The sequence below is a fragment of the Hylobates moloch genome, unplaced genomic scaffold, assembly GCF_009828535.3.
Source record: "Hylobates moloch isolate HMO894 unplaced genomic scaffold, HMol_V3 SCAFFOLD_6, whole genome shotgun sequence".
In the NCBI taxonomy this organism is placed as follows: domain Eukaryota; kingdom Metazoa; phylum Chordata; class Mammalia; order Primates; family Hylobatidae; genus Hylobates; species Hylobates moloch.
In genome coordinates, this window is record NW_026652281.1 from 9,097,826 (window position 1) to 9,115,414 (window position 17,589).

At 44.1% G+C, this 17,589-nt stretch overlaps 1 protein-coding gene across 6 annotated transcripts in view; it reads right to left on the reverse strand.

The window, feature by feature from the left end:
* ATMIN (ATM interactor) overlaps positions 1-15,728 on the reverse strand; it is a 41,512-nt gene extending 25,784 nt beyond the window's left edge. For 2 of the 6 annotated variants that reach the window (XR_009214018.1, XR_009214017.1), the window contains exons 1-4: positions 15,367-15,712; positions 10,114-10,239; positions 9,108-9,307; positions 5,052-8,427 (exon numbers count right to left, since the gene is read on the reverse strand). Coding sequence is in view for 3 of the 6 variants with exons in the window: in XM_032156348.2 (XP_032012239.1) it covers positions 6,618-8,427; positions 9,108-9,307; positions 10,114-10,239; positions 15,367-15,699 (2,469 nt within the window). In the remaining 3 variants the exon portion in view is untranslated. Of the gene's footprint in view, positions 1-4,249; positions 8,428-9,107; positions 9,329-10,113; positions 10,240-14,139; positions 14,626-15,366 lie in introns of those variants that run through there. The other 4 variants (XR_009214019.1, XM_032156348.2, XM_058440451.1 and 1 more) reach the window with 4 other exon arrangements.
* Positions 15,729-17,589: the final 1,861 nt, after the last annotated feature.

Below are 17,589 nucleotides of genomic sequence, written 5' to 3' on the forward strand. Positions count from 1 at the left end.
GGTAGAATGATTTGTTTTCCTTTGGTAGGCCCACTAATGGGATTGCTAGGTTGAATTCTATTTTTAGTTCATTGAGAAATCTCCAAACTGCTTCCCACAGGGGCTGAACTAATTTACATTCCCCCTAACAGTGTATAAGTGTTCCCTTTTCTGTGCAAAGTTGCTAACATCTGTTATTTTTTGACATTTTAGTAATAGCCATTGTGGTTAAAAGAAACAAAAAACTCGAAATGAGTTTAATCTTAAATTTGTTAAGATTTATTTTGTGGGCTAACGTGATCCATCCTGGAAACTGTTTCATGTGTTATTGAGAAAAATGTGTATTCTGCAGTGTTTTGGAGGAATATTCTGTCAATGTCTGTTAGGTCCGTTTGGTCTATTGTGCAGTTTAATGTTTTGTTGTTGATTTTCTGGATGATTGGTCCATTGCCAAAGGTGGAGTGCTGAAATCCCCTATTGTTGTTGTATTGTAGTCTATTTCTCCCTATGGATCTAATAATATTTGCTTTATATATTTGGATGTTCTGGTGTTGGTTGCATATATATTTAAAATTGTTATATTAATTGTTATATAATGACTTTCTCTCTTTTTGCAGTTTTGACTTAAAGTCTGTGTTATCTGATATAAGTATAGCTACTCGTGTTCTCCTTTGGTTTCCATTTGCATGGGATAACTTTTTCCATCCCTCCACATTAGTTTTTGTATGACCTTGCATGTTAAGTGAGTCTCTTGCAGGCAGCATATAGCTGGATGGTGTTGGAGGTTTTATTTTCTAAATCCATTCATCCACTCTATATCTTTAACTAGAGAATTTAATCTATTTACATTCAAGGTTATTATTATTATTATTATTATTTTGAGAAGGAGTCTCACTCTGTTGCCAGGCTGGAGTACGGTGGCATGATCCTGGCTCACTGCAGCCTCTGCCTCACAGGTTCAAGCAATTCTCCTGCCTCAGCCTCCTGAGTAGCTGCAATTACAGGTACGTGCCACCACACCTGGCTAATTTTTGTATTTTTAGTAGAGACGGGGTTTCACCACTGCATCCCCAGGATGGTCTCGATCTCTTGACCTTGCGATCCACCCGCCTTGGCCTCCCAAAGTGCTGGGATTACAGGTGTGAGCCACTATGCCTGGCCCAAGGTTATTATTGATAGGCAAAGACCTACTCCTGCTATTTTAAAAATTATTTTCTGGTTTATATATCCTTTGTTGTTTTCTTCCTCTTTTGTTGTTTAGGTGGTTTTCTGCAGTGCTAAACTTTGATTCCTTTCTCTTTCTCATTTGTGTATTTGAGGTAATTTTTCTTTCTGTGGTTACTAAGGTACTTACATGAAAAATCTTATAATAGACTTTTTAAAGCTAATAACAACTTTGATCCTATACAGATACTCACACAAAAAATTTTTGTCCTTCCTCCACAATTTAAAATTTTGTCTTAATTTACATCATTTTATATTGTGTATTCCTTAATAGTGTATTATAGCTGTAGTTATTCATACTGGATATCTGAAAGACATATGCCACCATTAGAGTAATGGTGTATTCTGAATTTGATTATGAATTTACCTCTACCAGTGAGTTTTATACTGTCATATGTTTTCATATGACACACAAAATGATGAAAGTAATTATCATTCTTTTGCTTTTGGTTGAAGTACTTCCATAGCATTTCTTATAAGGCCAGTCTAGTGGTGATGAATTCCTTCAGGTTTTGCTTGTCCGAAATATACTTTATTTCACTTTCATTCAGCGTATAACATTCTTGGGTGGCTGTTTTTGTTTTTTTCTTTCAGAACATTGACTATATCATCCCATTCTTTCCTGCGCTTCAAGGTTTCTTCTGAGAAATCTGTTGATAGTGTAATGGAGATTCCCTTATATATGACTTTATGCTTTCCTCTTGCTGCTTTTAAAACTCTGTGTCTTTGAAATTTTACAGGACCTCTTTGGGTTGAATCTATTTGGGATTCTTTGAGTGCCATGGATCTGGATGTCCATACATCTCTTCCAGGACTTGGGAAGTTTTCAGCTATTATTTCATTAAATGAGCTTTCTGTGCTTTTCTCCATCTCCCTCCGAAAATCTCATAATGTGAGTATCTGTTCACTTAATGATGTCCCCATAAGTCCTGTCAACTTTCTTCACTCTTTTTCATTCTCTATTCCCTTTGAATGCATTATTTCAAAAGAGCTGTCTTCAAGTTAAGAAATTATTTTTATTTTCTGGCTGGGTGCGGTGGCTCACGCCTGTAATCCCAGGACTTTGGGAGGCTGAGGCAGACAGATCACCTGAGGTCAGGAGTTCAGGACCAGACTAGCCAACAGGATGAAACCTCCTCTATACTAAAAATACAAAAATTAGCCAGGCGTGGTGGCAAACACCTGTAATCCAAGATATTCAGGAGGCTGAGGCACGAGAACCGCTTGAACCCAGAAGGTGGAAGTTGCAGTGCACCGAGATGGCACCACTGCACTCCAGCCTCGGTGACAGAGGGAGACTCCGTCTCAAAAAAAAAAAAAGAATTTTTTTTCTGCTTGATCTAGTCTGCTGTTGAAGCTTTCAATTGTATTTTTTATTTCATTCATTAAATTCTTCAGATCAAAGATTTCTGTTCTTTTTAAAAAATATCTATCTCTCTTGAATTTCTCATTCAGATCAAGAATTATTTTGCTTATCTTTTCAAGAAATTCATGAATTTCTATCTAACTTTGGGGTCAGTTATTGGAGAATTATTGTGTTTCTTTGGTGGTGTCATATTTGTTTGCTTTTTCATGCTTCTTGTGTTCCTATGTTGATTCCTTTGCAGCTGATGGATCAGCTGCCTTTTCCAGTTCTGTAGAGTGGCTTTCATAGGGAAAGGCTTTAACGTGCAGATGGGGCCTAAGTATCAGTTGAGTGAGGCACACTGGCTTTGGTTCTGTATGGGTACAGTAGTAGTGTGGTCTTCATGCAGGTTCTTCACCCGTAATCAATGTAAGCAATGCCTGCAAGTGCCTCAATGGCCTAAGCTGCAGTAGACTGTATGGCTGGCATCCCGGGTTGAGTATGGCTCCTTTGTGGATGCAGTATCAGGCTTTTTGCATGCTGAGGGGATGCAGGGCTGGTCCACTGGCTTGAGCTTGGCTTCCCCATTGAGCAAGACTTCCTGTTCCTTTGGAGGCAGGGCACTGCATGGGCTTGGGTGCTAGGGTCATGGCTGTTCTGCTAGGCCTAGGTTCTGAGTAGTTGAGTTCAGGACTGTGCTGCCACTAGGATGGGTAAGATGGAGCACCTCTTGGGCAGCTTGTTCCCAAGGAGTAGGGAGCTGTAGCACCTCAGCTGGGGGATGCTGCACTACTGTGTGTGAGACGGTTTAGTGATAGCACAGCCTCAGGAATGGAGAGATGCAGTGGTTACTGTCCCCTAGAGCAGTGGGTCCAGTTTGAAAATGGTGCCATGCTGTAGCAGCTTCGGTCACAATGTGGGCTTCTTCTCTGCAGTAACGCGGCCATGTGAATTCGAGGCACTTTTTAAACTGGGCTCAAGGCCTGAAAGAACTGCAGGATTCTCCAGCAGAAAAGACTACAGGTGTCTGTGGTGGTAATGGGACCTGTTGGCGACCTTCTGCCTTCCTTTTCTCCAGGCAGAAATCCATCTTGGTTCTGAGCTGATCCTGACTGGGGAGACGGGGTGGCAGAGCAGGGTATTTTGCTCCCTTCTCTCTCTGGCCGTCCTGAGTCTGTGTGTGCCACAGGTTCTCCACCACTCCCGACATACTCCAGCATTTTTTCTTTTTTTGAGACAAAGCCTCACTTTCTGCCCAGGGTGGAGTACAGTGGTGCAGGCTTGGCTCACTGCAACCTCTGCCTCCCCGGTTCAAGCGATTCTCCTGCCTCAGCCTCCCGAGTAGCTGGGATTACAGGCGTGCACCACCATGCCCAGCTAATTATTGTATTTTTAGTAGAGATGGGGTTTCACCATGTTGGCCAGGCTGGTCTCGAACTCCTGACCTCAGGTGATCCACCTGCCTCAGCCTCCCAAAGTGCTGGGATTACAGGCGTGAGCCACAGTGCCAGGCCTCATTTTCTTTTGGATACTGTAGTCAAAATGTATTTTATTCGTTCTTTTGGTCCTTTTCTGTGGAGGCAACAAGCATTAGGGACCTCTAGTCAGCCATCTGGCTGGTATTACCTGGAATGTCTTTTCTAGGAAAATTGTTAGCATATTTTCATGAACAAAAGAAAAACAAAAAGGAAAATAACTGGGTATGATGAAATAAAATCATTTTATCATATGGCTTTCAAAAGACAATGAGGGTGAAAAGGCAATAAAATAAGTCATTTATGAGTAGGTTCAAGAATTCACAAAAGGTACAATTCTGGCTTCTCTTTAATCATTAAATTTCAGTTTTTACAAGTAATTCAGGTTCAGGTTTTGAGAGGGAAACAGTTCTTGTATTATTACATGCTCATTTTTTTCTGTAAATAACTCTATTGGCTAGATTTACAAACATTGTCACAGAAACAATTTTTTAAGCCATAGATCACTGCATTTATATTTACAAAAAAGCCATAAACATGCATTTCTCCTTTATTAGGAGGACTTAAATAGATGCTTGAATATTAAGGCAGTGATGATTCTAAAACATAATGAAATTCTAAGTTAAGGCTTTATGTTCGTTTTGAAACCCACACTCATAGGCAACTGTGACTAAAGCAAACTCTTACCTACTAGGTTGAGCTCATCTGCCCAGGATATGTTATTTATCCATTACCAACACTTCTTTTGTAACAAATGTATGGGATAGGAATTAGTAGCAATACCACCAGTTTACTTTAATGAATCATTAGTCCCCTTACTAGGTTTTGAGGATTTAGCTTTCAGTAACACAGGCATGTGCCACAGAAAGGAGCATTTGTGTGTGTGTGTGTGTGTGTGTGTGTGTGTGTGTGGAGAACTTACAGGCTGCACTGATTCCTACTTGACTGGAACTTAGCCAACAACAATTAAGAATCCAGGATCTCCTAAATACAGAAAATCCCCAAAGCATACTTGATCATGCTCCTACCTCAAAACACAGAAAGCATTCTTGATTATTGAAGCAATAGGTCTTCACCTTCTTTTCTTTGAAGACTGGTATTATTCACTTAAAAAAAACAAAAAACAAAATGCAGAATACCATATTTTAGATGAATCTATCCTATAGTTGCTAGCCTCAAGGCACACGTAATATCCTTGCTAGATATTTTTTCTTACTCAAAGAAAAGATGAAGAATGGTGAATGGAAGGAAATTCACTTTAAAATAATTGTAGATTGCACTCCTGCCCTATCAAGCTTAGTAGAAGTGCAAAGTATTGAAACCTAATGGGGGATGCCTTTTCCCCACTTTTTTTCTTGTTTAGAGTGACAAAACTCAGATCCAGCTTGTGGGTGCACTGGGGGAAACAGCTCGAGCCCCCAGCTCTGGCCTACTGTGGAGAACAGAAAGGATCTTCATAGGACACACCCCAAGATGAAGTCATAGGCATGTTTCCATAACTCCCTGTTCCCATGGTTTGGATAACCTACCCTTATTTAGCAGGAACACTACACTAAGTGCTTGTTGCTGGCGTTGTTTTTTTTTTTTTTTTGAGATAGATAGGGTCTTGCCCTGTTACCCAGGTTGCAGTACAGTGCCATGACCATGGCTCATGGCAGCCCCAACCTCGAATGAGCCTCTCACCTCAGCCTCCCAAGTAGCTGGGATCACAGGCGCATGCCACTACGCCTGGCTAATTAAAAAAAAAAAAATTTCCAGAGACACGGTCTCCTTATGTTGCCCAAGCTGGTGTTGAACTCCTGGGCCCAAGTGATCCTCCTGCTTTGGCCTCCCAAAGTGCTGGGATTACAGGGGTAAGCCACCACGCCTGGCCTGCTGCTGTTTCCCTAGCCGATAATTTTACATCAATAAACCTCTTGTGCGTAAAGTGCTATACACTTGTATGCTGGTATCAATAGTAGTTCATGTAGGGAAGAGGTGGCACTGATTACATGAAAACTGCTTCAAAGCTAAAGACAGTTGTAGTTTTCCTTGGTGTCTTTAAATCAGAAAAGAGGTGTCAAAGCTGACGAAGGTCCAGGCAGCAGGAGTCTAAGAGCACGGAAGCACTACTGCTTATATCCTACGGTGGCAGCATCCGGTTTCGTTAGTGATTAGTTACAGGAATCAGGAATTTCTAACAAGCACTGCCAAAGATATTTTAGGTGCAATTTAACTATGTTACACTTTGACTAAAATGTTTTGAAGATATGAGAAGTTTGTACCCTTGAACCTGGTAAGCTGGGCTTCAGCTAAATGGCTATATAGGTTTTATAGGTATGAAATACATTTTTTTTAACATGAAAAGACTAGCTGTGAAAAGGCAAATGTAGGCAACACAAAAACAATTTAGATCAACATCTCAAACTTTATAATACACTCACATTTATATACAAATTTCTGTTTACAAGTACAAAAGGCAAAGAACCACAAAGAAGCTAAGCAACTGTGTCATCAGCCACATTCAATCGAATTAATACTGTTGTCCCCAGTCCATAGTTTTAATCCAGAGGAAACGGTAGATGCCGTCTCACACATGGACTCCACTGTTAGTTTTAGAAGTTGGAGACTGTGTGTGGTTCCGCAGAAGTCTGGGTTTCTACAGAGCTGAACTGAGACTCCATCGTGTTCCAGGCCAGATCAGCCAGAAGAAAGTCATCCATTGCTGTCTGAGTTTCGTTGCTGGTGAAGAACAAGCTCCCCAGGGTTTCAAACCCAGAACTCATGGTCTGTGTTTCTGTACTGTTCAACTGAACTTTGCTTTCTAGAGCAGGTATATTTTTAGCAGTGGAGATTCCTTCAGTTTGGGTCTCTGTGTCAGATGAATCAGTACTCATGGAAAAGCTGGAGTGTTTCAGAATACTTCCCAGAGGCAGATGAGGGCTACTGTCTAAGAAAAAGTTTAAGTCTGTCTGTGTCTGTGTGTCAAACATCTCAAGGCCTAAGAAGTTAGAATTTCCCCTACACCCATAGGACTGAGCAGAGGTATCTGCGAGTAAGAAGTCCGTTTGAGTCTCTATGTCCAGTGACTCCAAGACTGGCTCGGTGTTCATGGTGCTAAGTTCACTCTCTTCAGTTTGAGTCTGGATGTTTGAGGCCGAAAAGAACTCTTCGATATCAAAATCGATTCCAGGGTTCTGGGCTGGGCCAGATGGGAGCTGGGTGTCAGGTCCGGGATTTGTGTCAGACAAAAGACTACGATGATCCAGTGTCTGAGCAGGCAGATTACTTGACAAGATGTTTTCCAAATCACTTAATAAATCTATGGTTTGGGTCTGATTATCTGTCATGTTCTGTGAAGGAAGCATACTATTCTGTGCACTGAAGTTTATAATTGGTGTAGATTTCTCAATATCTTGATTTAAAGTCTTAGGCTCATTCTGAGGTAACAAACTATGAGTTACTGTCTCTGCTACTAAACTGTTGCTTATAATGTTACCTGTAGCAACATTATATGATGAATGAACACTCTCAAAAATGTCTCCGCACATTCCAGCTTGGTCCATCCGTACATGGTCATCCGTTGGACTTTCTATCCCACTGGTTTGAGTTTCTCTGGAGACCCCACCTGACTGGAAACAGGTGTCCATAAATGCATCAGTCTGAGCAGCTATAGATGAAGTTACCTTAGAGCTGGGCAAAAATGTCTGAGTGTGAACACTAATGGGAAGAGACACTTGAGAATCAAACGACAAATCAGTTTGAGAACAAGACGACACAGAGGAATCAGCAGTGGCCCACTGTGCAGAAGGTATAAAGTTTTGTGAGGCATAAGACAGATCTGTCTGCACGTTGATTGAAGAAATGCTGTTCTTTTGACACGTGTTCCCTAGTTCTTGTAAAGGATTAGATGGACTTTTACCGAAGTTCACTTGAACACCGGTACTTATTGGCTCACCAGCAATAGGATTAGCAATTTTGAGAAGAGGTAAGCTCTCCTTAAGAGAGCAAGCCTCTGAATCTAGGCCGAGGATCAGGGTTCCTACTGACAAGGGCAGTAAGTGCACAGCCCCTGTGGCAGAGCCCTGATCGACACCTAACACCACAGGCTGGGCTGAGGAGTCGGCTGTAGGCACAAAGACAGGCATGAGAGAAAACTGCATCACGGGTAGTTTAACCAAAGCCACTTTGGGCTTTGGTAAAAGCAACTTCTGAGGATATCTCGGTGGTGTTGTAAGAGTCTGCTTGTCAGTGTTAGAGCCACAAGAGTCTTCAAAAGATGGTTCTAGCTTTATTTCTGAAGCTTCTAGTTCTTGAGTGTCTGGTCTAGGGATTGGTTGGTTGTTCAGTGATTCAATGGTCTTGTTGGATAACTTCTGGTTTTGTGCACAGTTTTCCATTTTCCTTTTCTTACTAGGTGGGTCCCTGAAGACAATGACAGAGCAAAAAGAAAACCTTAAAATACAACTTTCTTCAACCATGACAATCTATTCTCACTTACAAATGCCACTTCCCCCATCTACAGCAGAGGTCATATTCAACCCAGACAAGATAAATCCATTCTTTTGCAACTCTGGTTGGTCCTATTATGGCAGGTGAACTTTCAGAAACATGCAAACAGAGAAGGAGGAAGCATACCTTTTTTTTGTTAAGCTCTAAGTACTAGAACTCAACTCAGATCTTTAAGCCAAAAGAAGCTAAAAGACTTACATAGTGCAAGTTTTATCATTTCTAAGGCAGGAAGCTATCACACTAAATGAAAATTTGACCTTTAAATGAAGTACAGTTTCATGATAAAACTTACTCGTTGGCAGTTTGGTTCCCTCTGACAGAAAATTCTGGAAGCTGAGATTTTCAAATGGAAATAACAAGGGACTCTCAAAGAGGGTTGGCAGAAAAAATAGGTGGACCAATTGGGTCAAGATTTCAGGCCCAGACATGGGTCATTTACAAGACCTGATTCCATTTTCAAAAGCTTCCTTCTTCCACGTCACACATTTTCTAAGATTCCTTTTGTCTCCCCACACCACTGGCTCTCCAGGATGTTTCATCTGAAATGCTTCCCATAGCTACTGACTTTTGTGCCATCATTTCTTTCCCTTCACCTGTGTTCTGCAGGGATCTCGTGGCCAGTTCGGTAGATGTGAGACTGCAATGCCGTTCTACTAGCGTAGGGACAGCCGCATGTGCACCGGAAGGTCTTGCCACAGTCCTCTGCATGTCTTTTCAGGTCCCATTCTGTACCGTACGAATTGCTGCACTTACTACATTTGTGCTTCTTCTCAGCATGCATTTTCATAAAGTGCTAGGAAGAACGCAGAAGGGACTAAGATGAAAAACAGCAACTGGTCAAAACATTTCAGAAACCATCATACACCGAAATTACTAATGATTTTACACTGTTAATATAAATAACATATAAAATACAGCAGTCCAAGTCAAAAGAATGTAAAAGCAGGCACATTGCAGTTAATTATATATATGCCTCTTCTTGTTGCTTTTCCTTTGTGAAAAGTGAGGAGATTGTTTTGGAAACATCTATGGTCCCCAGCATTTACACTCTGATCTGTAAGTGCTGCAGGCAGGAAAAAAATGTCTTTACAATGCTCTTCTCAAGAAGCCCTCCAGCAGACCCTCGGGGGAACATTTCAGATGCCAGTCTCTTCCAGTTCTGAATCACCTCTTGTCCCAGTCACTGGGGCCCTCCCTCCTCTTAAGATTGCGGCTTCCGAAACTCTTCTTTTCCTGGATTCTGCAGGTTCTTATTCCCCTGGGAGAATGGTTCCTTTGTGCCTTTGCGCTGGGCCCTTGGAGGTATGCAGACTCACACAGGAGGTCTGCGGGCAAACATTTTCTCATTCTTTGCTAAACTGGTTTTCTCTCTCTCTCTCTCTCTATTTTAACTGACTTCTAGACATATTCCCTCCAGACCGTGCCACTTTTCCCTCCACTTGTGTGACAGCATACTCAGGTTTATACCAACTGGGAGACACGCAGCCATCTCCTCTCACAAGCAGCTGTCTACTCGATTCTGTAGTTATGTCTGCTAAGTAATCAGAATGCACAATATTTATAGCATCTGTATCTCATCCTCAGAGAAGTAGAGAGTACCTGTTTTACGAGAGAAAACTGAGAAAACGGTCTCTCAGGGCCTCTGGGGCAGCCTTCGATTGGACAGCAGTAGAATTTCGGTCCAGTTTTCAAATCTTTTCTTATTGTTGGATTGACTATGCCATCCTGCAAAAGGAAAATTACTTTAAATAATTATTTCAAAAAATCAACACAACAGGCTGGAGTGGAAACGGAATGACTGAAAACGAGCACATTTTGTGAAATACTTTTAATTAACTTAGAGTTTTTCCATCTAGTGTTAGCAGTAAGAGAAAGAGTATGAGTAGATTAAATGAAATGTGGTAACAATACTCAGCAAGACTCTAAAATCCTGCATTCATTTGACCGTTATTGAATTCCTCTTAGTCACTATTTACATTCCAGGGAGATGTCCCCATTGTACGTTCCTAGGCTGTGAAATGCTCTATAAAACCACGGATTAGGATCACTACAAGATTCCTGCTCATTTCGAACACATCGTCAGTGCAACTCGGTAATCCTTTCATTATCCCTTCCAACCTCCCTCATGCTCCCCCGTAGTGTGTGCTCTCATCGTTGAATGCCTTTTACTATCTCCTGTCCTCTTCTTTCTCAGTGCCCCTTCATTCAAGTCCACCTATTTATGTGGATTTTGTCATTAGCCTCTTAATCTAATTTCTAGACCTTCAGTCTCTTTTTCACTCATACTTTATCAGATTCACCTTTCTCAAGTATAGCTTCGATCATGTCATTACCTCCCTCAAACGTCTTCAGCAGCACCCCCGTACTGTTCAAGTCCCAACTTCTTGAGTCTAGGATACTCAAAGTCCCTGACTCCATAGCTTCCAACTACTTTCTCTTCTCTCATTACTTCATTACACCTAAGAGAACACCTTCTAATGGCCCCCACACCTTTTCATGGGCAGAGATTTATTTGTATCTTCTGTTGCCTTTGGGAATGTTTTCTACAGAATAAATGTTCAATAAAAACTGGTAGCATTATACTGAATCTCTTCAGGTGGCCATCTAAGCCAAACCTATCATGCCTGGGGAAGAGACCACTAAAGACAGTCTAAGTGGATGTCAATAACCTCACTGTCATGGCAACAAGCTGACACTGTCCATGCTCCTGTTTTCTGAAAGCCAACACTGCACCACTCACCAGCACAGCAGCCTCCTCCCGCCCCCACCTACTGCTTTTGGGGCCTTCTTCCCATTTCTGTCCTCAGAGAATAAGCTTAAGGGTAGGATGCTCAGATGAGAAATGGCGATGGCACGATAAAATGGAAGTGCAGTGAGAAAGTGGTGTTTTTATTCTGAAGTTCTATAGACTTTGAAGAATCAAAGGCACTGGACTTTCTGTACTGTATCTTTTGTGCGCATAACTGAAAAAAGAACCTATGAGAGGAAACAATCCAGTAACAAGACAGAAAGAAAATACACAAGCGCAAAACGAAGACACAGCTGAAGAGTAGAGGGTGAGAAGAAAGGACGGTAAGAACTGTAGCAAAAACTAGGGAAAACTGTCTGTCCAGCTACTCGTGCACCACCTGACTGCCTTCCGAGAAAGCATCCAAGAAGGAAACCGTTTGCTTTGTCATCTGATTCTAAATTTAAAATTAGAAATCTTTGTACAATATAGTCTATAGAGCAACTTGGAACCTTTCCTTAAAAAATTTCTGGCAAATCATTAAAAGCAAACCTCTGGACTAAAAATAACACAAAATCCTCTAAGCCATGTTTTACAAATATAAATGTTGCTTGATAAGAGGTTCTTTAAGTGCCTGCCTGTCCCCTCCACTGCTTTCATACATAAGGAACAAAAGAAACTCTAGCAATAAAAAAACGTACATTTACTTCTGCTCTTCCTGCCCCTGAATCCTCATAGCTTTCATTTCTCCATGAATCCCACCGTACACAAGGCTGGGCTAGACTTCTGGATTTCCTTACAGGATATGGAATATGGCCATATACCTTAGGCATCCACATCAAACCAGAAGGCGGCACATACTCTACAGCTTGCAATCCAATTCCTCATTCTCACCCATCCTCGTTGCTCATCATTTATGTTAAGAAGGGAAGATTTGCTTGGGGGTGGGGTGTTTTGGGAAGAAAGATTAGAATAAAATAAGAACCAACAGCAACTAGTGGGGAGGGGAAGAAAATATAATCTAGAAAATATATAAACAATGAAAGAAATTATGCAAGCAGCTGTAACTAAGACCGAAAATTTCCACTGACTATAAGAAAACCTGCCAATGAGATACTCAGGGCAGAAAGTAGGTGGAGTCTCTCTGGTCAACATAGCTCTTAAAACCTAAGATAGCTTCCCAGCCAGCCTTCCTCCCGGTTCCTTGTCCTTACCCCTCTTTTTCCACTACTTTGAAAACAGGTATCAACATTAATGTTTGAGGCCTGGCGCAGTGGCTCACTCTTGTAATTCCAGTACTTTGGGAGGCTGACGCGGGTGGATCACCTGAGGTCAGGAGTTCAAGACCAGCCTGACCAACATGGCGAAACCCTGTCACTACTAATAAAACAAAAATTAGTCGGGCGTGGTGGTGCATGCCTGTAGTCCCAACAACTCGAGAGGCTGAGGCAAGAGAACTGCTTGAACCCAAGAGGCGGAAGTTGCAGTGAGCTGAGATCATGCCACTGCACTCCAGTCTGGGAGACAGAGTGAGACTGTCTCAAACAAACAAAAAAAAAGAACAATGTTTGAGGCACGGCATGGTGGCAGGAGCCTATAGTCTCAGCTACTGGGGGGGCTAAAGCAGGAGGATCACTTGAGCTCAAGAGTCTGACAGCAACCTGGGTAACAGAGCAAGACCCTGAAGAGCCTTTTATGTAGTAACCAGACTGAGGGTACAGATTTCCATACTGGGCACCATCATATAGATGGCTATTGCATCACACAGACCACCTTCATTAAAGGAAGACACCAAGACAGCAGCTGCTCAGGGGCCACTGGGCACTGCTGTTAGAAAGCCAGGACAAGACAGGAAAGTCAGTCTGCTTGTCAAGAAAAAAAGTGATGGATCTGGTGAGGTATAATTCCTGCTAAAAAAAAAGTTTGCCCTGGCTGGGCACAGTGGCTCACACCCGTAATCCCAGCCCTTTGGGAGGCTGTGGCGGGTGGATCACTTGAGGTCAGGAGTTCGAGACCAGCCTGGCCAACATGGTGCAACCCCATCTCTACTAAAAATACAAAAACTAGCTGGGCGTGGTGGTATGCACCGTAATCCCAGCTACGAGGGAGGCTGAGGCAGAAGACTCGCTTGAACCTGGAAGGCAGAGGTTGCAGTGATCCAAGTTCGCCACTGCACTCCAGCCTGGGCGACAGAGTGAGACTGTCTCAAACAAAACAAAACAAAACAAAACAAAACAAAACACTCAACATAATTAGAAACAAACCTACTGTATACTAACCAGTCCTGAAAAGTAAACGGTATCTTTATGTTCAACAGATGTTTACCAGGGTCTTTAAAGAGCTAGAGCTCCTAACAGCAATTCCATAGAAAGAACAACCGAAAGTATTAAGAAATAGTTCATCCACCGAAGTTATGATTAAATAAAGGATTTAGGTCGGTCGCGGTGGCTCACACCTGGAGTTCCAGCACTTTAAGAGGCTGAAGTGGGTGGATCACCTGAGGGTCGGGAGTTCGCGACCAAGCTGGCCATCATGGTGAAACCTGTCTCTACTAAAAATACAAAACAAAATTAGCAGGGTGTGGTGGCAGGTGCCTGTAATCCCAGCTACTAGGGAGGCTGAGGCAGGAGAATTGCTTGAACCCCGGAGGCGGAGGTTACAGTGAGCTGAGATGGTACCACTGCACTCCAGCCTGGGTGATGGAGTAAGACTCTGTCTCCAAAACAAACAAAAAAACACCAAAACAACAGGGAAAAAAAGGATTTAGTTAAAATTTAGTATGAAAATAAAACAATAGGTTGAAAGCCATTCCCAGAGTTACACTTGTGTGCTGAAAGAAACCCAGAGCTTTTCAGTCCAACAATTCGGCCCCATCTGTAGGGTCTTCCTCAGCATACCTCACGTACATTCCCTGATCTTCATTTGAGAACGCTGTTGCATCTCGGTTTAGATGGTGGTAAGAGCAGATCACCCTTCATTGGCGACACATCTGTCCTACTAGAGACTACAACCTCAGAGTTTTCTGCTGTGAAATTCTTATCAGAAGCCTGACTGTGGTCAGACAGAACATGCAATACTCTGGGTACTCTAAATTTACTCCTGATCATCAAAAGCTACATAGTTGCAGAACTGTTTTCAATGACTTGCGCTTTTGAATTATGTCACTGCTGGCCTAGAGTGGTGGAAGGAAACTTGCCATTGTTAATGACTGAGAGATTATGACTTAATAGGTCTGGGGTGGGGTTGGACATCTGGATTTTTTAATAAGCTTGTCACAGATGTGTCCCAACGTTGAAAATGACTGCCCCGTTTTGCATAACGTGGAGGGTTGTTCAGACTATTGTCATACTGTGTCCCCCTCTTAAAGAAGAGCCACAGGGGCAATTTCCCTTAGGTCTCAATCCTGAGCTGATCTTACCAACACCGTGAAACTGACTGATGGTGTTTAGAGGCAAACCTACCGCTCCTTTAAAACATTTTTTTATTCTTAATCGACACACAGTAATTACTCCTACTGCAGTGTGCAGCATGGATGGACATATACATTGCATAGTGATCAAGTCAGAGTATTTAACATGTCCTTGACCTCAAATGTATTGTCTCTCGGTGGTGAGAACATTTAAAACCCTCTCTTCTAGTTATTTTGGCACATACAGTCCACTGGGCAGGACCTAAGGGCGGCATTGTGGGTGTGGAGGCAAGCACAGGGCTTCAGAACCAGAGGCTCCGGTTAAAAGCCCCGCATCATCTAGGTTGCATAATCTGTTTCTCATTAATATAATGGAGACGATGGGTCCCTCGCCAAACTGCCGTGAAAACTCACGGGCAAAAACGTGTAAAATGCCTGGGCCGGCGTCCGGCACGACACTCGGGGCCAGGGAACCAGGGAACTGGCGCGTGTGGGGGACCCGGCGCTCCCGGATCCTCCTCCCCGCCAGAGGCCGCACCTGCGGGGCCCGCCGCGAGGGTTCGAGAGCCGCCTCCGGCCGGGGAGGGCAGAGGTCGGTGGGGCAGCGGCAGCGCGCAGGGCGCTTGTCCTCCCGAGGCCGGGTTCGCGCGCCGGCGCCGGGCGCTTTGTTGGAGCCAGGCCTGGCCGCCCGGGCCGCCGGCCGCGTCGGGCTCACCTGCAGGCGGTGGCTCTTGACCAGGTGCATGTTGAGCGCGGGGCTGTTGGGCAGGATCTTGCCGCAGCCGCGCACGGTGCACAGGATGTTGGTCCGCACGGCCCGGGACAGCTCGCTCACCGACGGCTGGATCAGCTCCCCCGCCGGCGGCGCGGGGACCGCGGGCTGCTGCGTCGCCCCCGCGGGCCGCGGCCGGCTGCCCCTTAGTCGGGGTCCCGGGGGCACCCACGGGCCCGAGGCGGCGGCGGCGGCTCCTCTCGTGGCCGCCGGGACGGCCCGGACACCTGCCGCCAGAGCCGCGGACCCCGCCGCCGCCGCCTCCGAGGCCGCCATGGCTCCCGCACGGTCGCCGGGCCCCGCTCGCAGTCCCCGCCCCCGCTGCAGCCACTTCCGGCAGGGGGCGGGGCCGCCAGGCTTATTAGCATCCGGCGGGCCCAGGCGGCCGCGGCGCCCCCTGTCGGCTGCGGAGGGCGCGCCTTGGAGGGAGAGGACTTTAGGTGACGCCGCCAGGAGGCGAAATTTCACCTGCCAGCAGGTAAAAGGTATTGCCCCGCCCCTCTAATCGATCCATTATTCCTAGGAACGTGACTTCAGGCAGTAGTCACATAAAAGAAAAAGCAATACGTTGAGCAATGCGTTTACTTCCCAAAGACTAGAAACAACCCAAATGTCTAGTGGCAGGTGAGGCAGAAGTACACTAATTTCCGCCGTTGTTTATTACCTAGGCCTTACCGGGTACCAGGTGGGTCTGGTGGATGCACTTTTCATGCTGTGTCTCAATTTTGTCTTCAAAACGACTGTAGCGGGTATGTACTGTAACTTGCCCCACCTTGTGCAGAGAAGGACATTTAGGCTTATATAAATTAAGTAACTTGACCTAGACCACACTATACAAATGAAAGGATTGTTATAATTGATAGGATTAATCATTTTAAGAAGGCTGGATTTGCTTCCTTCTATTTTAGCTGCTGAAATTAGGATTACTGTTTGGGAGACACTGTAGTTCAGTATATGATTACAAAACTTAAATACTTAGACTGGGTAGTTCATGTAAATGGACATAGGAGGCTGGGGTAGACAAAAGGGAGGGGTGAGGACTGCAGTGAAATTGGAAACACATCCTTTATTAAAAGGGGGCAGCTGCTACTCATCTTTGGTGTGGCTGGAGTTTTATATGAAAACTTCCAGCTTTTACATACTAGCAGCTATATTCATTTTCTCTTGCTATTAATAAATTACCACAAACTTACTGCCTTAACACAAATTTATTATCTTCCAGCTCTGGAGGTCAAAAGAAATGAGACTGCTGGACTAAGATCAAGGTGTCAACAGGGCTGTATTCCTTCCCGAGGCTCCAGGGGAGAATCTGTTCACTTGCCTTTCCCAGCTTCTAGAGGTTGCCTACATTCCTTGGCTTGCGGCCCCTTCCTCCATCTCCAGAATCAGTAACGGTGAGTTGAGTCTTTGTCACATCACATCACTCTGATTTCTTCAGTAGTGATCCTTCTGATTCTTCTCTTCTTGAGGCCCCCTGTGATGACATTGGGCCCATTCAAATCATCCAGGATAATTTCTCCAACTGCCAAGTCCCTTTGCCTTGCAAGATAACTGTGATAATGTGAAGTATATATTTGGTCTTTGCCCTGGCATGTAATTCCAATTCCTAAAATCCTTGGAATCAGCAAAATGGTGTCTTTTTGTGTACTAATTAGTTGACTGATGACTCAGAGACCCTAGGTAGCTTTAGCATAGGACTGGTCACTGGAAAGACCAAGGTAGGATTAGAGGCTTGAGACTTTCAGCCCTCCCCCGTAACCTCTGGGGAGGAGAAAGGGGCTAAAGCTTAAGCTCATCAATCATTCCTAGGTAATGAAGCCTCCATAAAATCCCAAAAGAACTGGGTTTGGAGAACTTCCAGATAGCTGAATGCATGGAGTTTCCTGGAGGGAGGCACACTCAAAGAGGGCATGCATGGAAGCTCTTGCCCTATGCATCTTTTCATCTGAATCCTTTGTAACGTCCCTTGTAAGAAGTCAGTCTATGTTTTCCTGAGTTCTGTGAGGCGCTGCTCTAGCAAATTAACTGAACGTGAGGAGAGGGTTGTGGGAAATGCAATTTATAGCTGGTTAGTCAGAAGCACAGGTGAAACAACCTGGGGCTGGCAACTGGCCTCAGAAGTGGGTGGCAGTTTTGTGAGACTGAGCCCTTAACCTATGGGGTCTG